The sequence below is a fragment of the Musa acuminata genome, chromosome BXJ3-5 (assembly GCF_036884655.1).
Source record: "Musa acuminata AAA Group cultivar baxijiao chromosome BXJ3-5, Cavendish_Baxijiao_AAA, whole genome shotgun sequence".
Taxonomy (NCBI): domain Eukaryota; kingdom Viridiplantae; phylum Streptophyta; class Magnoliopsida; order Zingiberales; family Musaceae; genus Musa; species Musa acuminata.
Window position 1 is genome coordinate 19,620,001 of NC_088353.1, and position 22,559 is coordinate 19,642,559.

General features: G+C 37.7%; 1 protein-coding gene across 1 annotated transcript in view; it reads left to right on the top strand.

Moving 5' to 3' along the window:
- Positions 1–21,291, top strand: part of LOC135639153 (LRR receptor kinase BAK1-like) — a 22,699-nt gene extending 1,408 nt beyond the window's left edge. Inside the window, exons 2-11 of the mRNA XM_065152943.1 lie at positions 1,058–1,190; positions 1,270–1,341; positions 2,288–2,431; positions 18,748–18,819; positions 18,900–18,971; positions 19,055–19,167; positions 19,312–19,446; positions 19,521–19,862; positions 19,973–20,367; positions 20,823–21,291. Of these exons, the coding sequence (XP_065009015.1) occupies positions 1,058–1,190; positions 1,270–1,341; positions 2,288–2,431; positions 18,748–18,819; positions 18,900–18,971; positions 19,055–19,167; positions 19,312–19,446; positions 19,521–19,862; positions 19,973–20,367; positions 20,823–21,140 (1,796 nt within the window). The 3' untranslated portion in view covers positions 21,141–21,291. The remainder of the gene's footprint in view (positions 1–1,057; positions 1,191–1,269; positions 1,342–2,287; positions 2,432–18,747; positions 18,820–18,899; positions 18,972–19,054; positions 19,168–19,311; positions 19,447–19,520; positions 19,863–19,972; positions 20,368–20,822) is intronic.
- Positions 21,292–22,559: the final 1,268 nt, after the last annotated feature.

A 22,559-nucleotide genomic window follows, 5' to 3' on the forward strand; every position in this document is an offset into this window, starting at 1 on the left:
GCAACAGAAGGGAGGAATGCTGCAAGGTAAGCAGACACTGCAGAGAAAGGAGAAGGTGGTGAAGCAGACTCCATAAAGAAGAAAGCACCTATAACAATATAAGCATGTCTAACTTCAAACTACATTGTCTAGCTCTTTTCTGCAGATGACCCTTATCAATCATTTCTCCAAGGGAGTAATAAAATATAAGATGAACCATTACCAGCTGTACCTACAATTTCCTTCGATGAAACATTTAGTTATAAAAAGAGAGGTCATGAATGTTAATGATGATGACTTAGAAGTAGTAACCTAAAAGCATCACTGATTAAGGTTTATCAAATGGTGCTTTAATTTTCTCATAAATTTTCATAGGATCTACCAAAATCTTTTTGAGGCTTTAACCTACGACAATTTGTTTAGTTTATCTCATGTCCTTACTGAATTAACTAGCATCTCAAGTTCTTCCTGAATGAACACGGTGTTAGTATGATTGCCTTTTATATTGTATGACATGCATACCAGTTTACAAATTAAACAAGAAATCTTCTGCTGAGGATAGTAGCATGGCATAATTTTGTTGAGCAAGTATCGGTGCCGATTCTAAACTGAACATGCACGATGACCATCATGACTTAAAACCTAAAATAGCATTCAAGTTTCTCTGACCCATGCATGAAGAAGAAATAAGGAACAATGGTCTGATACCGAACATAATTCTTTGTTGGTAATGTATCAATTTCATGCAATATTTACATCTTTTTCAGCCTTGTATCTCTATCACATAGATCTGTTTAATATCCATATCTTTTTCAGATAAACACAGTTATATATTTAGTATCTATTTAGCAAGTGTACTTAACTTCGTATTTGTTGATTAAAGATAGACATAGATTTTCCAAATATGTAATCCATTTTCATGGCTAGTGTATTTGTGATTATGTAGTTTCTAATAGTTCTATTTTTTATGTTATATATTTTATTGTTCTATGTGCCCTTCTCTGGTAGTTTCCTTAGTGTATTAACTGCTTAGAATTGTTCAAGCATTACTTATGGCTTCACTTATATATTTCAATAGGTGATGCGTTGCATACTCTAAAGACCTATTTAAATGATCCTAATGGCGTGCTGCAGAGCTGGGATCCAACTTTGGTCAATCCATGCACATGGTTCCATGTCACATGCAACAATGACAATAGTGTTATTAGAGTGTAAGTGGACACATATCGTTGAGCTAAATATGAAAACTTTAAAGAACATGTTGAACTAACCATTTTTGGTTTATCTCAGTGATCTGGGAAATGCAAACTTATCTGGAAACTTGGTCCCACAGATTGGTCTTTTGAAAAATTTGCAATATCTGTAAGTCATGCCAAGATCTTATTGCTGGTCTTACTAAATACTTGATTGTAGTTTATATCTATAATATAAGAAGTTGAGTGTAATGAACAAACGAGGCACATGAAATCGAATCTCACCATTTTCACTTGTAAAATTTGTTTATTAAAGGGGGTAAATGATCCAGAACTACAAATCTAATTCAACTGTAACATGCAAAGTTATTACTTCTGAGTTCAATTTGCACTGATTGCCTCTCTATTGGTTATGAATGTATAACCTAATAATAAATCAGGCCTTGAAAGCAACGGTGGCTCCTTTTAAATAAAATGATTAACATTGCTTCTCATTGATCCATCCTTAACAAATCTTCTTTTCATTTATTTCAAGATCAGTCAAGTTCTAATCTAGGCAAGTTTCTGGCATATATCGTATTCATTATCTTCTTTCACTTTTATCATTGATGCAATTTGCTTACTTTGGGGAGAAAAATTGTTCCCCATTGCTTTTAATGTCCTAAAAAGATCAAGACTATTTGGCACAACTTTCTAAAATGATTTCTGGATTTGTTAATTGATATTGTGTGCCCCATTGCTGAGACAAATGAAATTTGTTGTGATTAATTCAGTTAGGCATTCCTCACTAGAAAAGAGTGTCCAAATTGATTCTTTTGTTGTACTGATGGACCAATGTAGTACATTATGTTTAGTTGGAACTAAAATTATGTGTGATGCATTTTGAACAAGTCAGATATTTTCTCAGAACCTAATTATTTCAATTATTCTTTTGAACTATATATTGTTTTACATTTGACTATAAGAAGTTAATGTTTTCTCATTGAGGCATCATGTTTATGGCTACAAATCCTGGATGAGCACAGTGTAATCTTTATGACTAGAACTATCTTTTGGGGTCCCTTTTGTTGATTTGTTGTATTGATGAAAAAAAAATCTTTTTTCATCAAAAACAGGGAAATTTACAGTAACAACATTAGTGGGACAATTCCTAGTGAGCTTGGAAATTTGACAAATTTGGTGAGCTTGGATCTTTATCTAAACAATTTCACTGGTGAAATACCTGATTCATTGGGGAAACTAACTAAACTGCGGTTTCTGTATGGTTTCTCATTCCCTTTGTTTTTTTACATAGATTTTATATGTATGTTTGAAACTTAACCTTGGATTTTACGTGCTTAGCATAATGAACATTTATATGGTGGTAATTTATTTACTTATGCAATTTCTGATTTCTTTAATGATTCAGAATGTCATAGTTACATAATGTTCAACCTCTTTGCGAGCATGTTTGCTTCTCTTCATCTATTTTTGTGTTTGAGCCAATAAAGCTGACTAACATTAAATATGCACTAGTTCTTTGAATTAAGTGATCATTCTATGAAGCCCTTAGACCCAAAATAAATAGATGCCATCTAAATATTAGCCAAAAGAATTGGGATTTATATGCTGTTGTTACTGCTGCTGCTTTTGTTGCAATGGGGAAATATTTGTTGGCAATGTTGTTTACCTAATTCAATGGACATTCTTCTGAGAAATATTGATTCAAACTTACGAAGTCTGCGATTTCTTTAGTCTACCTAATTTATTGTTTTTGTTTGCATGATAACATTGGTAAGGTAATCTTCACTCCAAAAGTCTCTTTAGGCATAGTCTTGCTCAGTAGGACTATATAAACTCATCCGTACTGTTGGTACAGATTCTGGTTGTCTAAGTTGGAGTGACGATTTGGATCCAAGTGAGGTTTGTTCCAAGTTCATCTCAGTTCTAGAAGGTAGTTCTTTGGGGCACCGACCCTGCAAGACTAGGTTGGGGGTGCTCTCGACAAATGCCCCTTCGATGATCAAGTTAGTTCTCAAGTATAGAATGGTTGGACTAGTCGAACGAGTCAGATTCGTTAGTTGGGACGGAAAAGAGCGTGTTGAGTATGTACTGTACTTGGGGTCCCTTTTATAAGTGATTCAAGAGCAATTACATCTGGGATCGTCGACGGCAAGAGGGGAACGTGTAACATTTTAAGTGAGGGTATGGCATGATGGCTAGTACTCCTAAAGCCTATGTCATCCATTTTTGCCAATCATAGGGTTTGGACATTCGACCATGTACGGTTCGTGATGGCCATGCATCTTTAGATCCGATTGCCACGTTTGGGTCATGTTTGATCGACGTGTTTTTTGGATGGTCTACCTATTGGCCATGTGTTACCATGTGATAGCTTACGTGTTCTTCATGTCATCTCTTACCCATCACTCACCTATCACTAGCCCTCTCCATTACAGCGTTTTTATGTCGCAGAGTCATCGATCCTGGAGTGCGTCGAGTGATGATTCTAACTTCTCACTTGAATGGGTCGTTGGCTTCAAGGGTGTTCGATAGGGTGTTGTAGCAACATGCACTAGGCTCCGGACCGCACGTGGTTGGCGTGTATGTTAATCTTGAAAGCCGTGTGTTGTTGAAATGCACGTTTGGTCCCTAGGTTGTGCATCGTCAAAATACATATTTTGCTCATAGACGATGTGCCATCGAAATGCACGTTTGTCTATAGGTTGTCTCGTCAAAATGCATATTAGTCTTACAGGTTGTGTATCGTCAAAATGTACATTTGGCTTGTAGGTTGTGCATCGTCGAAATGCTCGTTTGGGTCGTAGGCTATGTTGTCGAAATGCACATTTAGCCCATAGGCTATGCATCGTCGAAATGCAACTTTGGCCTGTAGGTTGTGCATTGCGTTCGGTCAGTGAGAAAACCATGTGTTTAGCTGTTTAGTTAGTTGGCCAAGAGGTTCAGCGTTTAGACGTTCGATCAGTCAACCTAAGAGCCCAGAGCTTGTAGTTTGGCTAGTCGGCCTAAGGCCCTAGCGCTCAGACGTTCGACTAGAAGGGCCATGCATGGGACGAGTGCCTTACACGAGGAACTTTCTCTCTTCGCAAGATCGTGACATGTGGACTCGCATGCGTTGTCTCAATCTCGATCTTCAGTAAGTGCGTTGATTTGGTCGCCTAGCAAATCTAATTGAATTTGGTTGTTGTCGCTTCAACTATCATAGGGCTCACTTGGCGTTCGCAGGGACATCTATGCGGAGACTGCATGTGCCGTCAGGGATTCCAAAGATCATAATGATTTCAGTTGATCAGCTTCAACCAATGGTAAGATGCTACGTGTCTCGTTAGCCAAAGCATTGGCCAATGAGGCAGTTAAGTAAAAGGTCGCTCACACCTTCAAAACTTCTCGATGCCTTCGGATCTTTGAACCTCTCAAAGCCTTCAGATCTTCAGATCTTCTTTCGTCTTTGAGCTATCACTCAAAAAACTCAGATAGATCCAAATGTCTTGTTATCTCCAATGTCCGACCATGAGTCAGATGGTTCTTTGGTCCCGTCGCCACCTTCGATGTCGGCTTCCACTACTTCCACCTCCATTGAAGGGGTCAAAGTCATCGTGATAAGGGAGGCTACCTCATCGGAGGTGAGTCGGACCTCGCAGATTGTGTCGAGGTCGTGTAACTTCAACCCTTGGATCTTAGAGGTTGACCTGATACACGTCAGGGAAGCTTTCAACATTCCTAGCAAGTTCGAGCTGATAGCTCCTCGGCTTGGTGATCGATCATATGAGTTATGCCATTTCTTTTGTACCTCTCTTGATACCTTGGTGGCAGTGCTCAGATTCCCCCTCTATCCCTTTTTTTGTTGAAATCTTGAATTTTTGAAAATTTTCTCTCACCCAAGTGGCGTCAAACTCTTGGTGCTACTTGGTCGCCTTTGTTGGGGAGTGCCAAAGGCTTGGTATCTCCCCATCGTTAACCTTTCTACAGACTTGCTTCACTGTGAGTCTAAGGGATTTGGTCTACGTTTTGCCTATCCTGTTTGTTGAGTCCTGGGGTGCTTTCTTCCAATAGGGTTGGAAGAAATACTTCTTTTTTTCTTCACAAAGGGGGTGGCCTGTCGACTTGATGTGGTCCATTAATTTCAAAACTTGATTATGAGGTTAAATGATCTAGAGTGGAGCAACTCCGCTAGTTGTTCGATGCTTTGTCCGAGTCCATGGCCACCTTATAGATGAGCGACACTTAGCTTAGGGAAGTTCAAATTAGCCCCTCCCCTCGGGGTCAGTGTCTGACTCTTTCCCTCTGCCTTTTGTTTTCGTGTATAAGACTAATAGGTCTTCTATTTGTAGATATGGACCTTTGCGGTAATGTCTTTCGAGCTATCGAAGCATTCGAAGACTCCCGCCGACACAAGAGGAAGTGGATGGCCGATAGGCCACCCTCAACCCAAAGGGTCTTTTGTTTTTATAAAATATTTTTTATATTTTATAAAAAATAACAAATTTTTAAATTTCAAAATTTTCAATGGCTTCCGGTGTTGGATTTTTCAATCGTTTCTTTGGTTGATACATTGGTCGTCGAATAAGCAGTCATTGTCTTTGCGAATAATTTCTTATTTTTGTTTCTCCGCCTTAGTCCAATTGTCGATGTATGTTTGAGCTTTAACTGATTTGGGAGTTATACACAAATAGGTCTCATCCAAGATGTGCCCTCTCGCGTTGAAGGCTTGCTCCACAACTATTGTTGAAACTGAAGTTACAAGTATTTGCTTTCCAATCGTTGCCAAAACTAGAAAGATTGTTGCATATCACTCCCACCCGTCAAGAATTGGAAACTCTATACTCGCAGCAATGTCTCTAAGCAAACTCTTGATAATCCTCTTGATTTTGTCTTTGTAATAATAATTTCTCCCTTACTGATTTTGCTACTCTCGCTAACTTGATCCATAGATGGAGAAGTTTTGAAGGTAGTTTGTTGTCTAATCATATATGTTAATGATGAATTTTTCTATTTTCTCTAACTTTTCACCAATATCAACTTCTAATCCTAAACTTTCATAAAAAACTTAATAATCACTCAAACCATCTATTCTAATATGAGGATCAAAAATAGAAGTATGATAGTTGTTGAATCTCGGATTTTGATGATGAAACTAATTGATTGTGTTTAGATATTTAACTGCATTTTGAGTGATGCAGGTCTACTCGATCAGGATTAGACAGTTAACGCAAGAGGAATTGACGTTGCGCCGGAGGAGATCACGTTAGGATATTGGATGGCAGAAGGCTTCGGACGTCGGGCATCGGGCCAAGAGCGGAATTGCACCAAGGATATCGGGGTTGCGGAGGTCAACCGCCGATTGGGCAACAAGCCGCAAGAGAGGACGATGCGCTGAAGAATCGGACGAAGCGCCAACCAATGACATGCCGGGCAACGTAATGTCGATTCGCGTTGTAATAACTATCTAGATCGGAGTAGAGTTTTGGCTTGCTATGCAGGATTAACTACGATAACGATGAAGACATAATGCGAAACAAAGTGCGGAGTCAAGCACGAAGGATTCGTTGGGAGTTCAAGAGTTTGACGGAAGTCCGAAGGTTCGTCGGGAATGCTGCCGGAACTAGCCGAGAATGAGTAGGGAGCTTGCCGAAGGGATTTTCGGAACCTCGCCGGAAGGTTCGTTGGAAGTTCGCGGAGCTCGCCGAGAAAGATCGGTGCTTGCCGAAGAAGCTTGTTGGAACACGCCAAGATCAAATCGTGAAGTCTAGGAGCTTGCCGGGAGTCCGCAGAATGGTTTCCGAGAGTTTATCGGAAGACCGTCGGAAGTTCGTCGGAAGCTCGTCGGAAGAAGTCTTGACTTACGAACTTTGTAATAGCTTAGAAAATGTCTTTAAATTCGTAGTTAGCATGTTAATTAGGGTTAGGATTAGGTATTAATCCTATAACCTAAGTAGGGGCCAATTGGGCCCGAGTTCGGATTAGTTTGGGCCAAGATTGAAGCCAAACTAAGTAGGCTGAAAACACTGTAGACGGGCTGAAAACACTATAGGCGGTGGCACCGCCCAGTGTCCGAGAGCCAGGCGGTGGCACCGCTTGGCTGGGCGGTGGCACCGCCCAGCACTATCAGCTCGACAAGTGACAGGCGGTGCCACCGCCAGCATCGGGAACCCAACGAGAATTCAAATTTTGGAGCCCAAATTTGAATCCTCTTGGGGCCTATAAATACCCCTCTATTCTCAGCTGAGAACACAACTTTTTGAGCAGCAAGTGTTTGAGAGAAAGGCCCTAGAAAAGTCTTAGATACTTTTGTTTTCAATTTGCTAGTGTTCACCTCCTTCTTTCTTGCTAAAAATTTGTAAGAGAGTGAACCGCTTGTAAAGAGTTGTAAGAGGGGTATTTACCCTTCCATTTCAAGAGATTTGCTAGTGGAAGGTGGGAGCCTCATCGAAGAGGGACCTCGCAAGTGGAGTAGGTCATTTGACCGAACCACTCTAAAATCGGCGTGATCCTTGGTTTGCATTTCATTATTGCTATTTACATTATTGCAAACCTTCTTATATGCTTTAGTTCCTTATTACTTTTGCTGCGCATATTTAAGAATACGCTTTCAAGATTAAGCTTTTCAAGTTCCGTTCTTATCGTACGAAAGATTTTCTAAAACCGAAGTTTTAATCCGCTGCACTAATTCACCCCCCCCCCTCTTAGTGCTGCTCCGATCCTAACAATTGGTATCAGAGCCCGGTATTTCTCATTTCGGATTTACACCTGAGAGAAATGGCTCTTCATGGCTTTCAAGAGGGCCTATCGATTTTTCGTCCACCGTTGTTTAACGGATTGGACTACACTTATTGGAAAACTCGAATGAGAGTTTTCTTGATTTCTATGAATTTGGATTTATGGAATATTGTTGAAAACGGTTTTCATCTTCCCTCTAAACCGATGAACGAATGGTCGGATTTGGAGAAGAAGTATTTTTCTTTAAACGCAAAGGCTATGAATGCCTTATTTTGCGCTTTAGACAAGAATGAGTTCAATCGGATTTCTACGTGCAAAACGGCTTTTGATATTTGGCGAACACTTGAAATCACACACGAGGGAACTAGTAGAGTCAAAGACTCGAAAGTTAACATTTTAATGCATGATTTCGAGCTTTTTCAAATGAAGCCGAGCGAAACCATTGTTGACATGTACACCCGTTTTATGGATGTCGTCAATGGTTTACAAGCTCTTGGCAAATGTTTCTCGAATTTTGAACTTGCTAGTAAAGTTTTACGATCACTTTCTAAAGTTTGGGAATCAAAAGTAACGGTAATACAAGAAACAAAAGATTTAAATATTTTTCCAATTGAAGAACTTATCGGCTCATTGATGACATATGAAATGGTGCGCAATGCACATGATGAACACAATGAACAGTTGGACCACCTTCCAAAGAACAGGAAGGATTTGGAACTCCGGACAAATGAATACCACTTGAGCGATGACTCAAGTGATGAGGACAATGATGAACTTGAACTTCGAACATTAACTCTTAATAAGTTCATTAAACAAAAATCTAAAATAAACAATGAACTTGAACGGAGGAAGAGGCCAAAGAAGAGGAAGGCAACCAAGGATGAATCAAAAACTTCCAAAGGTGAAACGGCGAATTGGGCTTTGACGAGCTTCGACTACAAGGTAAGTAACTCAACTCTCTTGAATTATTTTGAAATTACATGAGTGCTTAACTTAGTTAGTAGGATTTTTTTTCTTTTCTTTCTAGTATTTTTGAAAAATTAAAAATTATGAATGATGATTGCTTAATTTGTGATAATACAAAATTCCATGAATGTTTATGATTTTCGTATTGGATTTTGATGTATGGTTTTGACATAAAAATTAATTTGCATGATTATGTTTAATAGGATTAATCTATAATTGTGTATTTTGATATTATGCATGAGAATTTAAAATGATGATACCCTATGTTTTGGAATGATGCCTTGATGGTGATGATGCTTTCGGTTCTAAACATGATGCTCAACACTTTCATAAACATTTTCTTTTACTCAATCCAAAATGAAACACAAACAAAAATTAAATATATATGTATGATCGTGATAAATTCATGTTGATTTTAGTTTCAAAACTAGATGCATTGTTTGCTACAAATTAAACATCATGATAATCAAGGTTTGCCGTACCGGACTGTACCGCCCGGTACGGGCGGTACGTACCGGTCCGATAGGCCAGCGGTACGTGGACCGCTCCGTACCGTACCGACACTGTAGCAGTGTACAGTAACACTGTAGCAGTATACAGTGCTCGGTACACGTGAGTGTACCGCTCGGTACACCTGGGTGTACCGAGCGATATACCGTACCGTACCGTACCGAGCCCGGGTCGAAACGCCGGTACGGCGAGCCTTGATGATAATGACATGTTTTATGATAATGCTTACACACCAAATGTGATTAATAGATAGAAGAAAACATAACGATGATTTTGCTCTCAACATGATGCATAGTTTTTACATGAAAATTTTAAATATGCTCATATGAAATCAATTGCATGACATGAAAATGGATTCTCTATCCTATTGAAATTAATGAACTCATTTCATGAATTATGTGAATATTTTGAATCAAATCTTTTGGAAAATGCTACATGCTTAATGCGATTCGACTTAATAAATCTTTATGATAAAATTTGCCTTTCTATCTTGAATGTTGACATTTCTTTTTAAAGCAAAGGCATGCTTATAAGAAGCAAAACACATGAATAGAAATTTATAAAAATGAAATACAATCCTCTATGTTATTGATTTTTCAATAAATCTATGCTTGTCATATATAAATTTATTGAATGTAATTTTGAGGATGATTTCAAATTTGACAAATGCTTGATTCGTATTTACGACATTAGATACATTTTAAATATGAATCATGCTTCAATCTTGTTAAATGCTTCAATCATTTTCTATCTCTAAAGTTCTCGATTTTTGATGAAATACAAGTGATAAATTCATTTATGATATCTTGTAAATCACTTGAATTATGAATGAGATTTTGATGATGTGTTAAAGAATCACTTAAAAAGAAAATGTGTTTCCCATCGGATCAAGATGAATGATTTCATGATATTTTGTGAATCTCGAAATTGATTTTGATGACTTGATTATGAGTTTCAAGTTACCGATTTAATTTGAATAAGTTTTATTTAAATCATAATCTTGATCTTGTAAAATTGGAATCACAAATAATATCTTTTGGTATTCATGAATTGATACTCACAATATGAAAGTATTGGTATTCATGACTTGAATTTAATTGAAACATTGCATGCTTAAATTAATCATTCTCCTATGTTTCAAAAATTCCTTAAAAGCCTTCTGAGATGATTGAAAATTAATTTGCTTTATGATGAATCACGAATCATGACTTGATCTATGATATTGATATATTTTAATCATGATCCTTGGTTGTATAATCCTTTTGCTCTATTAAAAGGATTTATTGAATGAATCATATCCTTCTTGAATTTTCTTGATATCATGACATGATTTTGTAAGTTGGCTTGTATAATAATTAAAATCTTTTGGCCATCGATTTCTCCCTTCTTTTCGGTAATGACAAAGGGGGAGAAATATATGAATTGATACTATAAGTGTCATATTTAAATTTGAATTATGTTGAGATATCAAAAGAAGCTTGCATCGGAATATATGGTAAATTGATAATCGAAATGCTATGATTGCCATATGCCATGTTTGCATCATATTAAGATATCAAGAACTAGCATTGTAATTTTACTTACTGATATCTTGTCATATGATGAAATGCTACGAATTGTTGCTAAAATGATGAATGCAACACTTATGCTTTTTATGTGATGTATTGCATATGATGTGTATCATGAATGCTTTAAATGATGAATGTTTAGTATCATGATCAACATGTTGATAAATGCTTGAAAATTTTAATGTTTGAGTATCATGTATGATATGCTTATCAATGATGATTGATTTATTTTTCGGTATCGTGCATGAAAAATAAGGTTATTAAAATTGTGTATGTTTTAATTTGAATATATAATGATGCACAAATAAGAATAATACTTACCTTTGTCATAATATGAAAATTGATATAAGGGTCTTCTCTTCTTTTTGACAATGACAAAGGGGAGCAAGAATTTCTAGCATGGACATCATGAAAAGAGGCAAACTAACTAGCTTGCACAATTCAAGATGAAAGCAAAATTTGCACTTCTCAAAAGAGAAGATGCAAATGTAACATTTGCCAAATTGTTTGCTTGCCTCGTGTAAAACATTATCTCTTGCTAGTTTGACATTTTTGCTAGCTTGTATGTTGTAAAACTTGATCACTTTTTCAAACATTTTGCTAGCTTACACTTTTTAAAGAAAGCAAAAATGACACTTATAGAAGAAAGAGCTTGTTATTTTGAACATCACAAGCTTGCCTATCTTAAGAAACAAAAATTGCAAAAGTGCTATCTTGCCTATCTCAAGAAACAAAACTTGCAACTTGCACATTGCAATAGGAAGCAAGAATTATGAGCTTACACAAGAAAGCTATCTTACATTTGCTTTCGAAATTTTTGCTAGCTTGTATATTGTGAAACGTGCATATCATGAAAATTGCTAGCTTGTAGTCTAAAGAGAAGCAATTAGTTGTTATCTCAAGAAAAGCAAACATGCTAAACTTACACATCTTTAATTGCTAGATTGCATGATGATAAAATTTGTTACTATGTGTTTCATGCAATGTATGGAACTTTTTATTTCTAAACACATAAGAGTAGGTACTTCTCCTTTTTGTTGATGACATAGGGGGAGAAGTATATTGATGACTTCATGCATTGAATTGAATATTTTATATATATTTGCATAATGGTTTAAATGTTTTTCATAACATATGATGAATGTTACTTGGATTTGGGATAATCCAAGTGTTCTATCAATGACATATTGATAGGGGGAGTTTGGTTAAACTCCGGGGAGTTAAGGTTAACTCCGTTAGTCATCAATTAGTTGTCATCATCAAAAAGGGGGAGATTGTTGAATCTCGGATTTTGATGATGAAACTAATTGATTGTGTTTAGATGTTTAACTGCATTTTGAGTGATGCAGGTCTACTCGATCAGGATTAGACAGTTAACGCAAGAGGAATTGACGTTGCGCCGGAGGAGATCACGTTAGGATATTGGATGGCAGAAGGCTTCGGACGTCGGGCATCAGGCCAAGAGCGGAATTGCACCAAGGATATCGGGGTTGCGGAGGTCAACCGCCGATTGGGCAACAAGCCGCAAGAGAGGACGATGCGCTGAAGAATCGGACGAAGCGCCAATCAATGACATGCCGGGCAACATAATGTCGATTCGCGTTGTAATAACTATCTAGATCGGAGTAGAGTTTTGGCTTGCTGTGCAGGATTAACTACGATAACGATGAAGACATAAAGCGAAACAAAGTGCGGAGTCCAGCACGAAGGATTCGTTGGGAGTTCAAGAGTTTGACGGAAGTCCGAAGGTTCGTCGGGAATGCTGCCGGAACTAGCCGAGAATGAGTAGGGAGCTTGCCGAAGGGATTTTCGGAACCTCGCCGGAAGGTTCGTTGGAAGTTCGCGGAGCTCGCCGAGAAAGATCGGTGCTTGCCGAAGAAGCTCGTTGGAACACGCCAAGATCAAATCGTGAAGTCTAGGAGCTTGCCGGGAGTCCGCAGAATGGTTTCCGAGAGTTTATCGGAAGACCGTCGGAAGTTCGTCGGAAGCTCGCCGGAAGAAGTCTTGACTTACGAACTTTGTAATAGCTTAGAAAATGTCTTTAAATTCGTAGTTAGCATGTTAATTAGGGTTAGGATTAGGTATTAATCCTATAACCTAAGTAGGGGCCAATTGGGCCCGAGTTCGGATTAGTTTGGGCCAAGATTGAAGCCAAACTAAGTAGGCTGAAAACACTGTAGACGGGCTGAAAACACTATAGGCGGTGGCACCGCCTGGGCTGGGCGGTGGCACCGCCCAGTGTCCGAGAGCCAGGCGGTGGCACCGCTTGGCTGGGCGGTGGCACCGCCCAGCACTATCAGCTCGACAAGTGACAGGCGGTGCCACCGCCAGCATCGGGAACCCAACGAGAATTCAAATTTTGGAGCCCAAATTTGAATCCTCTTGGGGCCTATAAATACCCCTCTATTCTCAGCTGAGAACACAACTTTTTGAGCAGCAAGTGTTTGAGAGAAAGGCCCTAGAAAAGTCTTAGATACTTTTGTTTTCAATTTGCTAGTGTTCACCTCCTTCTTTCTTGCTAAAAATTTGTAAGAGAGTGAACCGCTTGTAAAGAGTTGTAAGAGGGGTATTTACCCTTCCATTTCAAGAGACTTGCTAGTGGAAGGTGGGAGCCTCATCGAAGAGGGGCCTCGCAAGTGGAGTAGGTCATTTGACCGAACCACTCTAAAATCGGCGTGATCCTTGGTTTGCATTTCATTATTGCTATTTACATTATTGCAAACCTTCTTATATGCTTTAGTTCCTTATTACTTTTGCTGCGCATATTTAAGAATACGCTTTCAAGATTAAGTTTTTCAAGTTCCGTTCTTATCGTACGAAAGATTTTCTAAAACCGAAGTTTTAATCCGCTGCACTAATTCACCCCCCCCTCTCAGAGCTTGTAGTTTGGCTAGTCGGCCTAAGGCCCTAGCGCTCAGACGTTCGACTAGAAGGGCCATGCATGGGACGAGTGCCTTACACGAGGAACTTTCTCTCTTCGCAAGATCGTGACATGTGGACTCGCATGCGTTGTCTCCATCTCGATCTTCAGTAAGTGCGTTGATTTGGTCGCCTAGCAAATCTAGTTGAATTTGGTTGTTGTCGCTTCAACTATCATAGGGCTCACTTGGCGTTCGCAGGGACATCCATGCGGAGACTGCATGTGCCGTCAGGGATTCCAAAGATCATAATGATTTCAGTTGATCAGCTTCAACCAATGGTAAGATGCTACGTGTCTCGTTAGCCAAAGCATTGGCCAATGAGGCAGTTAAGTAAAAGGTCGCTCACACCTTCAAAACTTCTCGATGCCTTCGGATCTTTGAACCTCTCAAAGCCTTCAGATCTTCAGATCTTCTTTCGTCTTTGAGCTATCACTCAAAAAACTCAGATAGATCCAAATGTCTTGTTATCTCCAATGTCCGACCATGAGTCAGATGGTTCTTTGGTCCCGTCGCCACCTTCGATGTCGGCTTCCACTACTTCCACCTCCATTGAAGGGGTCAAAGTCATCGTGATAAGGGAGGCTACCTCATCGGAGGTGAGTCGGACCTCGCAGATTGTGTCGAGGTCGTGTAACTTCAACCCTTGGATCTTAGAGGTTGACCTGATACACGTCAGGGAAGCTTTTAACATTCCTAGCAAGTTCGAGCTGATAGCTCCTCGGCTTGGTGATCGATCATTTGAGTTATGCCATTTCTTTTGTACCTCTCTTGATACCTTGGTGGCAGTGCTCAGATTCCCCCTCTATCCCTTTTTTTGTTGAAATCTTGAATTTTTGAAAATTTTCTCTCACCCAAGTGGCGTCAAACTCTTGGTGCTACTTGGTCGCCTTTGTTGGGGAGTGCCAAAGGCTTGGTATCTCCCCATCGTCAACCTTTCTACAGACTTGCTTCACTGTGAGTCTAAGGGATTTGGTCTACGTTTTGCCTATCCTGTTTGTTGAGTCCTGGGGTGCTTTCTTCCAATAGGGTTGGAAGAAATACTTCTTTTTTTCTTCACAAAGGGGGTTGCCTGTCGACTTGATGTGGTCCATTAATTTCAAAACTTGATTATGAGGTTAAATGATCTAGAGTGGAGCAACTCCGCTAGTTGTTCGATGCTTTGTCCGAGTCCATGGCCACCTTATAGATGAGCGACACTTAGCTTAGGGAAGTTCAAATTAGCCCCTCCCCTCGGGGTCAGTGTCTGACTCTTTCCCTCTGCCTTTTGTTTTCGTGTATAAGACTAATAGGTCTTCTATTTGTAGATATGGACCTTTGCGGTAATGTCTTTCGAGCTATCGAAGCATTCGAAGACTCCCGCCGACACAAGGGGAAGTGGATGGCCGATAGGCCACCCTCAACCCAAAGGGTCTTTTGTTTTTATAAAATATTTTTTATATTTTATAAAAAATAACAAATTTTTAAATTTCAAAATTTTCAATGGCTTCCGGTGTTGGATTTTTCAATCGTTTCTTTGGTTGATACATTGGTCGTCGAATAAGCAGTCATTGTCTTTGCGAATAATTTCTTATTTTTGTTTCTCCGCCTTAGTCCAATTGTCGATGTATGTTTGAGCTTCAACTGATTTGGGAGTTATACACAAATAGGTCTCATCCAAGATGTGCCCTCTCGCGTTGAAGGCTTGCTCCACAACTATTGTTGAAACTGAAGTTACTAGTATTTGCTTTGCAATCGTTGCCAAAACTAGAAAGATTGTTGCATATCACTCCCACCAGTCAAGAATTGGAAACTCTATACTCGCAGCAATGTCTCTAAGCAAACTCTTGATAATCCTCTTGATTTTGTCTTTGTAATAATAATTTCTCCCTTACTGATTTTGCTACTCTCGCTAACTTGATCCATAGATGGAGAAGTTTTGAAGGTAGTTTGTTGTCTAATCATATAAGTTAATGATGAATTTTTCTATTTTCTCTAACTTTTCACCAATATCAACTTCTAATCCTAAACTTTCATAAAAAACTTAATAATCACTCAAACCATCTATTCTAATATGAGGATCAAAAATAGAAGTATGATAGTCATATTTAGATTATGACTATCAATTGAGAAATGATATCATTGCTATGATAGTCATATTTGTCCATTTTATTTTTATTGTTATTATAATCATATTTAAATTATGATCATGTTGATATTCTTCTAAAGCACTAACAATATTAATCTAAACAATTAAAAATATATGAATAGTAGAATAACAAACACCAGCTAAGGTATAAGTAGTATCATTAAAAGTTTTTAAAATTTCTAAAATTTTTTCACAAACATTCTAGTGTTGTGGATATAAATTGACTGTCTAACATTATTTGCAATAAAAGTACATAATAATTCTTCAAATTCAAAATTTTCATTAAGCAACTTATATGTAGATTTCTATCGAGTTTCTCATTGGGTAGGAACGTCCCTAGGAAATCTTTTTGATCTTTTACCATTTAATTTACAAAATCTAGCCCACTCTTTCATTACTTATGGATGACTCTAGAAGAATGAAATAACTTAGTTAATTGAAGAAGAAAATTTTCAAGAGACCTAAGACCTTTTACACATAAATTTAAAACATAATGAGAACATCTAATATGAAAAAAAAAAAACACCACCAAAAGCAAGTTGACATGTTTCTTGTAATTTCAAAATAGAAGCAGTATTCGTGGATGTATTATTAAAACCAATTGAAAAAAAATTTAAAACCAAATAGTAGTATTCTAAAATAGTCTTTTTCATTCTATAGATGTTATTGACAGGATGTCATTCATAAAAAAAAACTCTGAAGACAATAATTCTTTTTTATATGGTCCAATCATTGTCAATCTAATGATATGTGACACACAAATTTAAAACATAACAAGAACATCTGATATGAATAAAACCACCAAAAGCAAGTTGACATACTTGTAATTTCAAAATAGAAGCAGTATATGTGGATGTATTATCGAAACCAAGTGAAAAAAATTGAACCAAATAGTATTCTTCTAAAATAGTTTTTATCATTCTATAGATGTTATTGACAGGATGTCATTCATAAAAAAAAAACTCCGAAGACAATAATTCTTTTTTATGTGGTCCAATCATTGTCAATTCAATTATATGCGATACCTATGTAGGAGTGCATTTGCCAGTAATCACTCAAAATATTGACAGAAACAGAAACACGACCATCAAAAGCTCGAAATAACTTGTAAATCTCTTTTTCTTTTTTATAAAGAAGATTATGCACAGAATGGGTAAGAGTAGAATGAGAAACACATTGGGTACCAAGATTTAAAGTGTTTTGACAATAATCAATAAAATCAAATTTTTCATCAAAACTAAAAGACAAATGTTCGATGAAAATAAATTTAGCTAATTCTTCACAATTTTTTCCAACAGAAAAATGAAAAGTGGGATTAATGGGGTACTTGAAAATTTGTCTTTTGCTTATTGGGTGTTTCTTCTCAAGACACTTATGAAGGGTAGGATTTTAAGTGTTTTGACAATAATCAATAAAATTGAATTTTTCACCAAAACTAAAAGACAAATGTTCGACGGGAATAAATCTAGCTAAATTTTCATGATTTTTTTAATGAAAAAAATGAAAAGTATAATTAGTGGGGTATTGGGAAATTTGTGTTTAGATTTTTTTCATACCAACTTCTATTGGGTGTTTCTTCTCATGATGCTTGGGAAAGGTATCCTCTTCCTTTTTTAAATTTGAAAATTTGACCATAGTGGTTGCAGGTCACATGGAAGAAATCATCAGTCTTTTAGACCTTCTTGAAATGAAGCTTGAAGATGTTCGACTTTATTGCTTTAGTTGCCATATCGAATTCCTCTGACTCAACGATGATGTACTGGCTTTCTTGGGTTGCTATGATCGGACTTTCAAAATTCTTGATGAAGTGGTGGTTTTCACTTGCCATTGGAACGAGGGAGAGAACTTAAGAGGGTGATTAGAGAGCATAAGAGAGCTTAAGAGAGTATTATGAATGCTTAATTAAATGTGTGAAGAAGAATGAGGGGTTTGAGAGATAGTTATAGGTTTTTTGGAGGTTTTTCTCCCCTAAAATGCCCCCAAATTTAGTTATTATTTATTTGATAAGTCGAAATGACCAAAACAACCTTGAAAATAACCATTTATATCACTATTGAGAGGGCATACTGGTTATTTGCTCCTCTAGCCCTGAAATGGTCGATCACTGGACTGTTGGGGCTCAAACGATCGACCCAATGGTCGGTCAAGCCCATTTGACCACCTTTTTAATTTTGTTTTTAAATCATGGAACTGTCAGTTTGAACCAGAATTAGAACCATTGGTTCTGATTCAGGAACTGAACAGACGGTTCTGCTTTCCCAAAACCAGGAATCGAAACCGAACCACATAGAGCCAGTTTTGGGTCAGTTTGGAACCGGCCAACCATCGAACCAGTTCGGTTTTGGTTCAAGCGTGGTTGGGTCCGGTTCGGTTTTGTTCTGGTACAAACCAAACCATGGTCAGGGCTACTGATATGGTTACAGCTAAAACAAGGTGACAGAATAATCTTAGTAGAGGAGTCTGTTGGATGTTGAGTTTATGACACGTATCAAGATAAGGTATCTGCCAATCTGCCAACTGGCATTCCACCTTGCTGCTATGAAAGGCCTTTGTCGGTTGAGAGCTGGTTGTGCTAAGTGTTGAAATTTGAGCAACCCATATCTATTCATTAAGCTGAAGCCATATGAATGAACAAATTGCTTGCTGCTTTGGAAATTTCGGTGGCGACTGAATTTATTTTTTTGTTTTTTGTTTTATTTTGTCTGAAGACTTCTTTGTTCCTTGTTTATCATAACTTTTTTAGTTTTGGAAATTCTGTCAAAGGATAGCCGGCTTAACAACAATACTCTGTTGGGTCTAATTCCAACATCTTTGACCAATATCACAACGCTTCAAGTTCTGTAAGTTGATTATTACCATGTGTACAAAATATTACTTTTTAGTTGCTAATATTTGACAATTGTACTTCTCATTGGCATAGAGATTTGTCGAATAACAATCTATCAGGAGAAGTTCCTTCTACTGGATCCTTCCAATTGTTCACTCCCATCAGGTGCTTTCTGGTTTTGATACAGCTTTTGGTATTAGCTGCAGCTGCTGTTCTATTAATGCTGATTTTTTGTCTTGTATATGCAGTTTTGCTAACAACCCTTACTTATGTGGTCCCGGTACAACAAAATCTTGTCCTGGTTCCCCTCCTTTGCCTCCACCACCTCCATTTGTTCCTCCAACTGCACCCACTCTTCGAGGTAATTATCCCTATGCTTTCTACTCATTGGTGTTTATTTAAATGTCATTATGATAAGGCTCGTATTCTTGGTTGTTCCTAATGAAATTGCAAGAAACTATTTCATACATAAAGTGCTTATGCTTTATGGATGTCATTTCAATAGAAAGTAATGCCTCTAGCACTGGAGCAATTGCTGGGGGAGTTGCTGCAGGTGCTGCTTTGCTATTTGCAGCACCTGCTATTGGATTTGCCTGGTGGCGTCGTCGTAAGCCACAAGAACATTTCTTTGATGTACCTGGTTAGTTTTCAGTCAGTAAATCTACATGTTGTATGCATTTTTATAATATATAGACGCTAATACCATTTTTACAGCTGAAGAGGATCCAGAAGTTCACTTAGGTCAGCTTAAAAGATTTTCGCTGCGAGAATTACAAGTTGCAACTGATAATTTCAGCAACAAGAACATTTTGGGCAGAGGTGGATTTGGAAAGGTATATAAAGGAAGACTTACAGACGGTTCACTTGTAGCAGTAAAGAGACTAAAAGAAGAACGTACACCTGGTGGAGAGCTTCAGTTTCAAACAGAAGTTGAGATGATTAGCATGGCTGTACATCGAAACTTACTCAGGCTTCGTGGGTTTTGTATGACCCCAACCGAACGATTGCTTGTATATCCTTACATGGCCAATGGAAGTGTTGCATCACGCTTAAGAGGTATTTACCATTTTAATTGCTTAAGTTGGAATGTTTACATGCTTCAAGTAAGCTTAGTTGGTTACCTGAGTATAGATTGCTTTAAGAACATATTTCATACTTGTTTGTAGAGCGTCCACCATCTGAACCACCGCTGGATTGGCCAACTCGGCAAAGGATTGCACTGGGTTCTGCTAGGGGATTGTCCTACTTGCACGATCATTGTGATCCTAAAATTATTCATCGTGATGTTAAAGCTGCAAATATTTTGTTGGATGAGGAGTTTGAAGCAGTTGTTGGGGACTTTGGCTTGGCCAAGCTAATGGACTACAAGGATACCCATGTAACGACGGCTGTCCGTGGAACGATAGGACATATTGCTCCAGAATACTTGTCAACAGGAAAGTCCTCTGAGAAGACTGATGTTTTTGGATATGGAATCATGCTTTTAGAACTAATTACAGGTCAAAGAGCATTTGATCTTGCACGTCTTGCAAACGATGATGATGTTATGTTGCTTGATTGGGTAAGTACAAGACACGGTTCCCATCATATCCGAAGCCTTACATTAGAGTTTGGGAAACTGGCATAAAATGTTTGTGTAGTATGTATTCAGATTCGACCAGGTTCATGACTTTTTCTCACTATGTTATGCATTTGGCACTTAGGTGGTGAGATTCTCAGTATGTATTCAGATTCGACCAGGTTCATGACTTTGTTAAAACTGGTCCAGTTTCACCAGGCATTTCTTAGTTCCAATAGGTCAAGTGTTGAGAGTGTGTTTTGCATAAAGCTCTAGTCCGAAATCAATGAGTTCCATACGGAAGTTACTTAATACATAAATATTAAAGGGCAACTAGTTTATTGTTTTTCTTTATAATTTTATAATTTAGTTTTCCGATTTATAGTACATCAGGTAGGATTTTATCTGGTTTTCCTGCAATAGAATGAGTTGAGTCATCAGACATTTGTGGCTTTCAGGTAAAAGGACTTCTGAAAGAGAAAAAGCTGGAGATGTTGATTGATCCAGATCTGCAGAACAACTATGTTGGCTCTGAAGTAGAATCACTTATCCAAGTTGCACTGCTTTGCACTCAGGGCTCTCCAATGGAACGGCCGAAGATGTCAGAGGTGGTGAGAATGCTTGAAGGCGACGGTCTTGCTGAGAGGTGGGACGAATGGCAAAGGGTGGAAGTGGTTCAGCATGAAGCCGAGTTTGTTCCACGCAATCGTGCCTCCGACTGGATTCTGGACTCCACTGACAACCTCCGTGCAGTTGAGTTATCTGGACCGAGGTGAGTTTGAAATGATCTGATAGATGAAAAATCATCTGAAGTCTATTCTTTCAGCATTTTCATGTCTCCCATAAGATCATCTAATATCCCAAGTTGAATCACATTTGTGTATATTAGTTTATGGAGCCACAGTAACATTTGCGGTTCTCTCTTAATGTGTAATTTTTTTTGGTGACACCATGTTGCTTTCCTTTGTTGCAATAGGTACAATTGCATCATTTTGTAAAAGATTTCATATTTTCGAGGGATTTGTATGAACATAAGATTTTTCTTTAGCTGAATACAAAGCTCTGCTGCAGGTTGTTCAATCATATTAAAATTGAATCCCTAAAATCTTGTATCAAGGTTGTTCATTCAATTTCCATCATACTAAAATTGCTGAGGAACAAGTCACTTGAATCATACATATTTTACCATAACTTGGTTTGTGCAAACTTGTCTGAACCTTTGGTTTCTGATTGTGCATTTAACATATATTATTGTTCAATGAGAAATTTCATTTCTCATGTCATCACTTGATCGTTTCATCTTTTGATGTACAGATATTGTGCATATATTTTGCTTAATGTTGTCATCCGAGCACTTGTTTAATACACAAAACATCTTATAACTGTGAATGCTTGAAGATGATTGAAATTGGACAAATCTGTTATCTCCAGCATTCAAGTCAGTTGATTATGGTGATATAATTTTCATCATGACTTATATCAAAGTTATATTTGTTTGATGATATTGTTTTATCTTCCAATGACATGTTCAAAATTTTAACTATTTATCAAGGTTTTTTGATTACTCGAGATTTGATGAGAACTGAATCTAAATTCTTATTGCAAAAGTTGTAGAACAGAATAAATGAGTGTTAGATTTGATATGATAATGTTAGAACTCTTATTCTTATTGCCCCCAGGAAGACCCCACACAAGTATCGGAAAGCAAATGCCTTTTTGCTCACCCATCTCCAGCAGTTCCATGTGCTGTGTTACTTTGTTACGACTTATCAATAGCTCTTCTACTTTGTTGTCTTCTACACACTATAGAATAGTTGGCCTTTTCATACATTTACTTATGGTATTGAATCTATGATCTCTTGATTGACATCCAAACGGTCGCATGATGTGTAATAAGTCTTCCATCACTGTGAGACTCAACAGAGGGTTAAATATTTGCAAGGCTCTTAGAAATATTATGGAAAGGATATTTGCAACACCCAAAAAAAAAAAAAAAAGACTCTCAATCGTGTAAATAGATTGGGCAGATTACTTTTCCTAATGGACACAAGACCATTTAATTACCTTCAAGCATGACATAAACCTAATTATGAATTATAGACTCGATGATGATATATAAGGTTGCTGTTTCTATAGTATGTGGGCAATCTAAATATCCTACCTAGTCAATATGTTTTTTTTTTTTTTTTAACAAT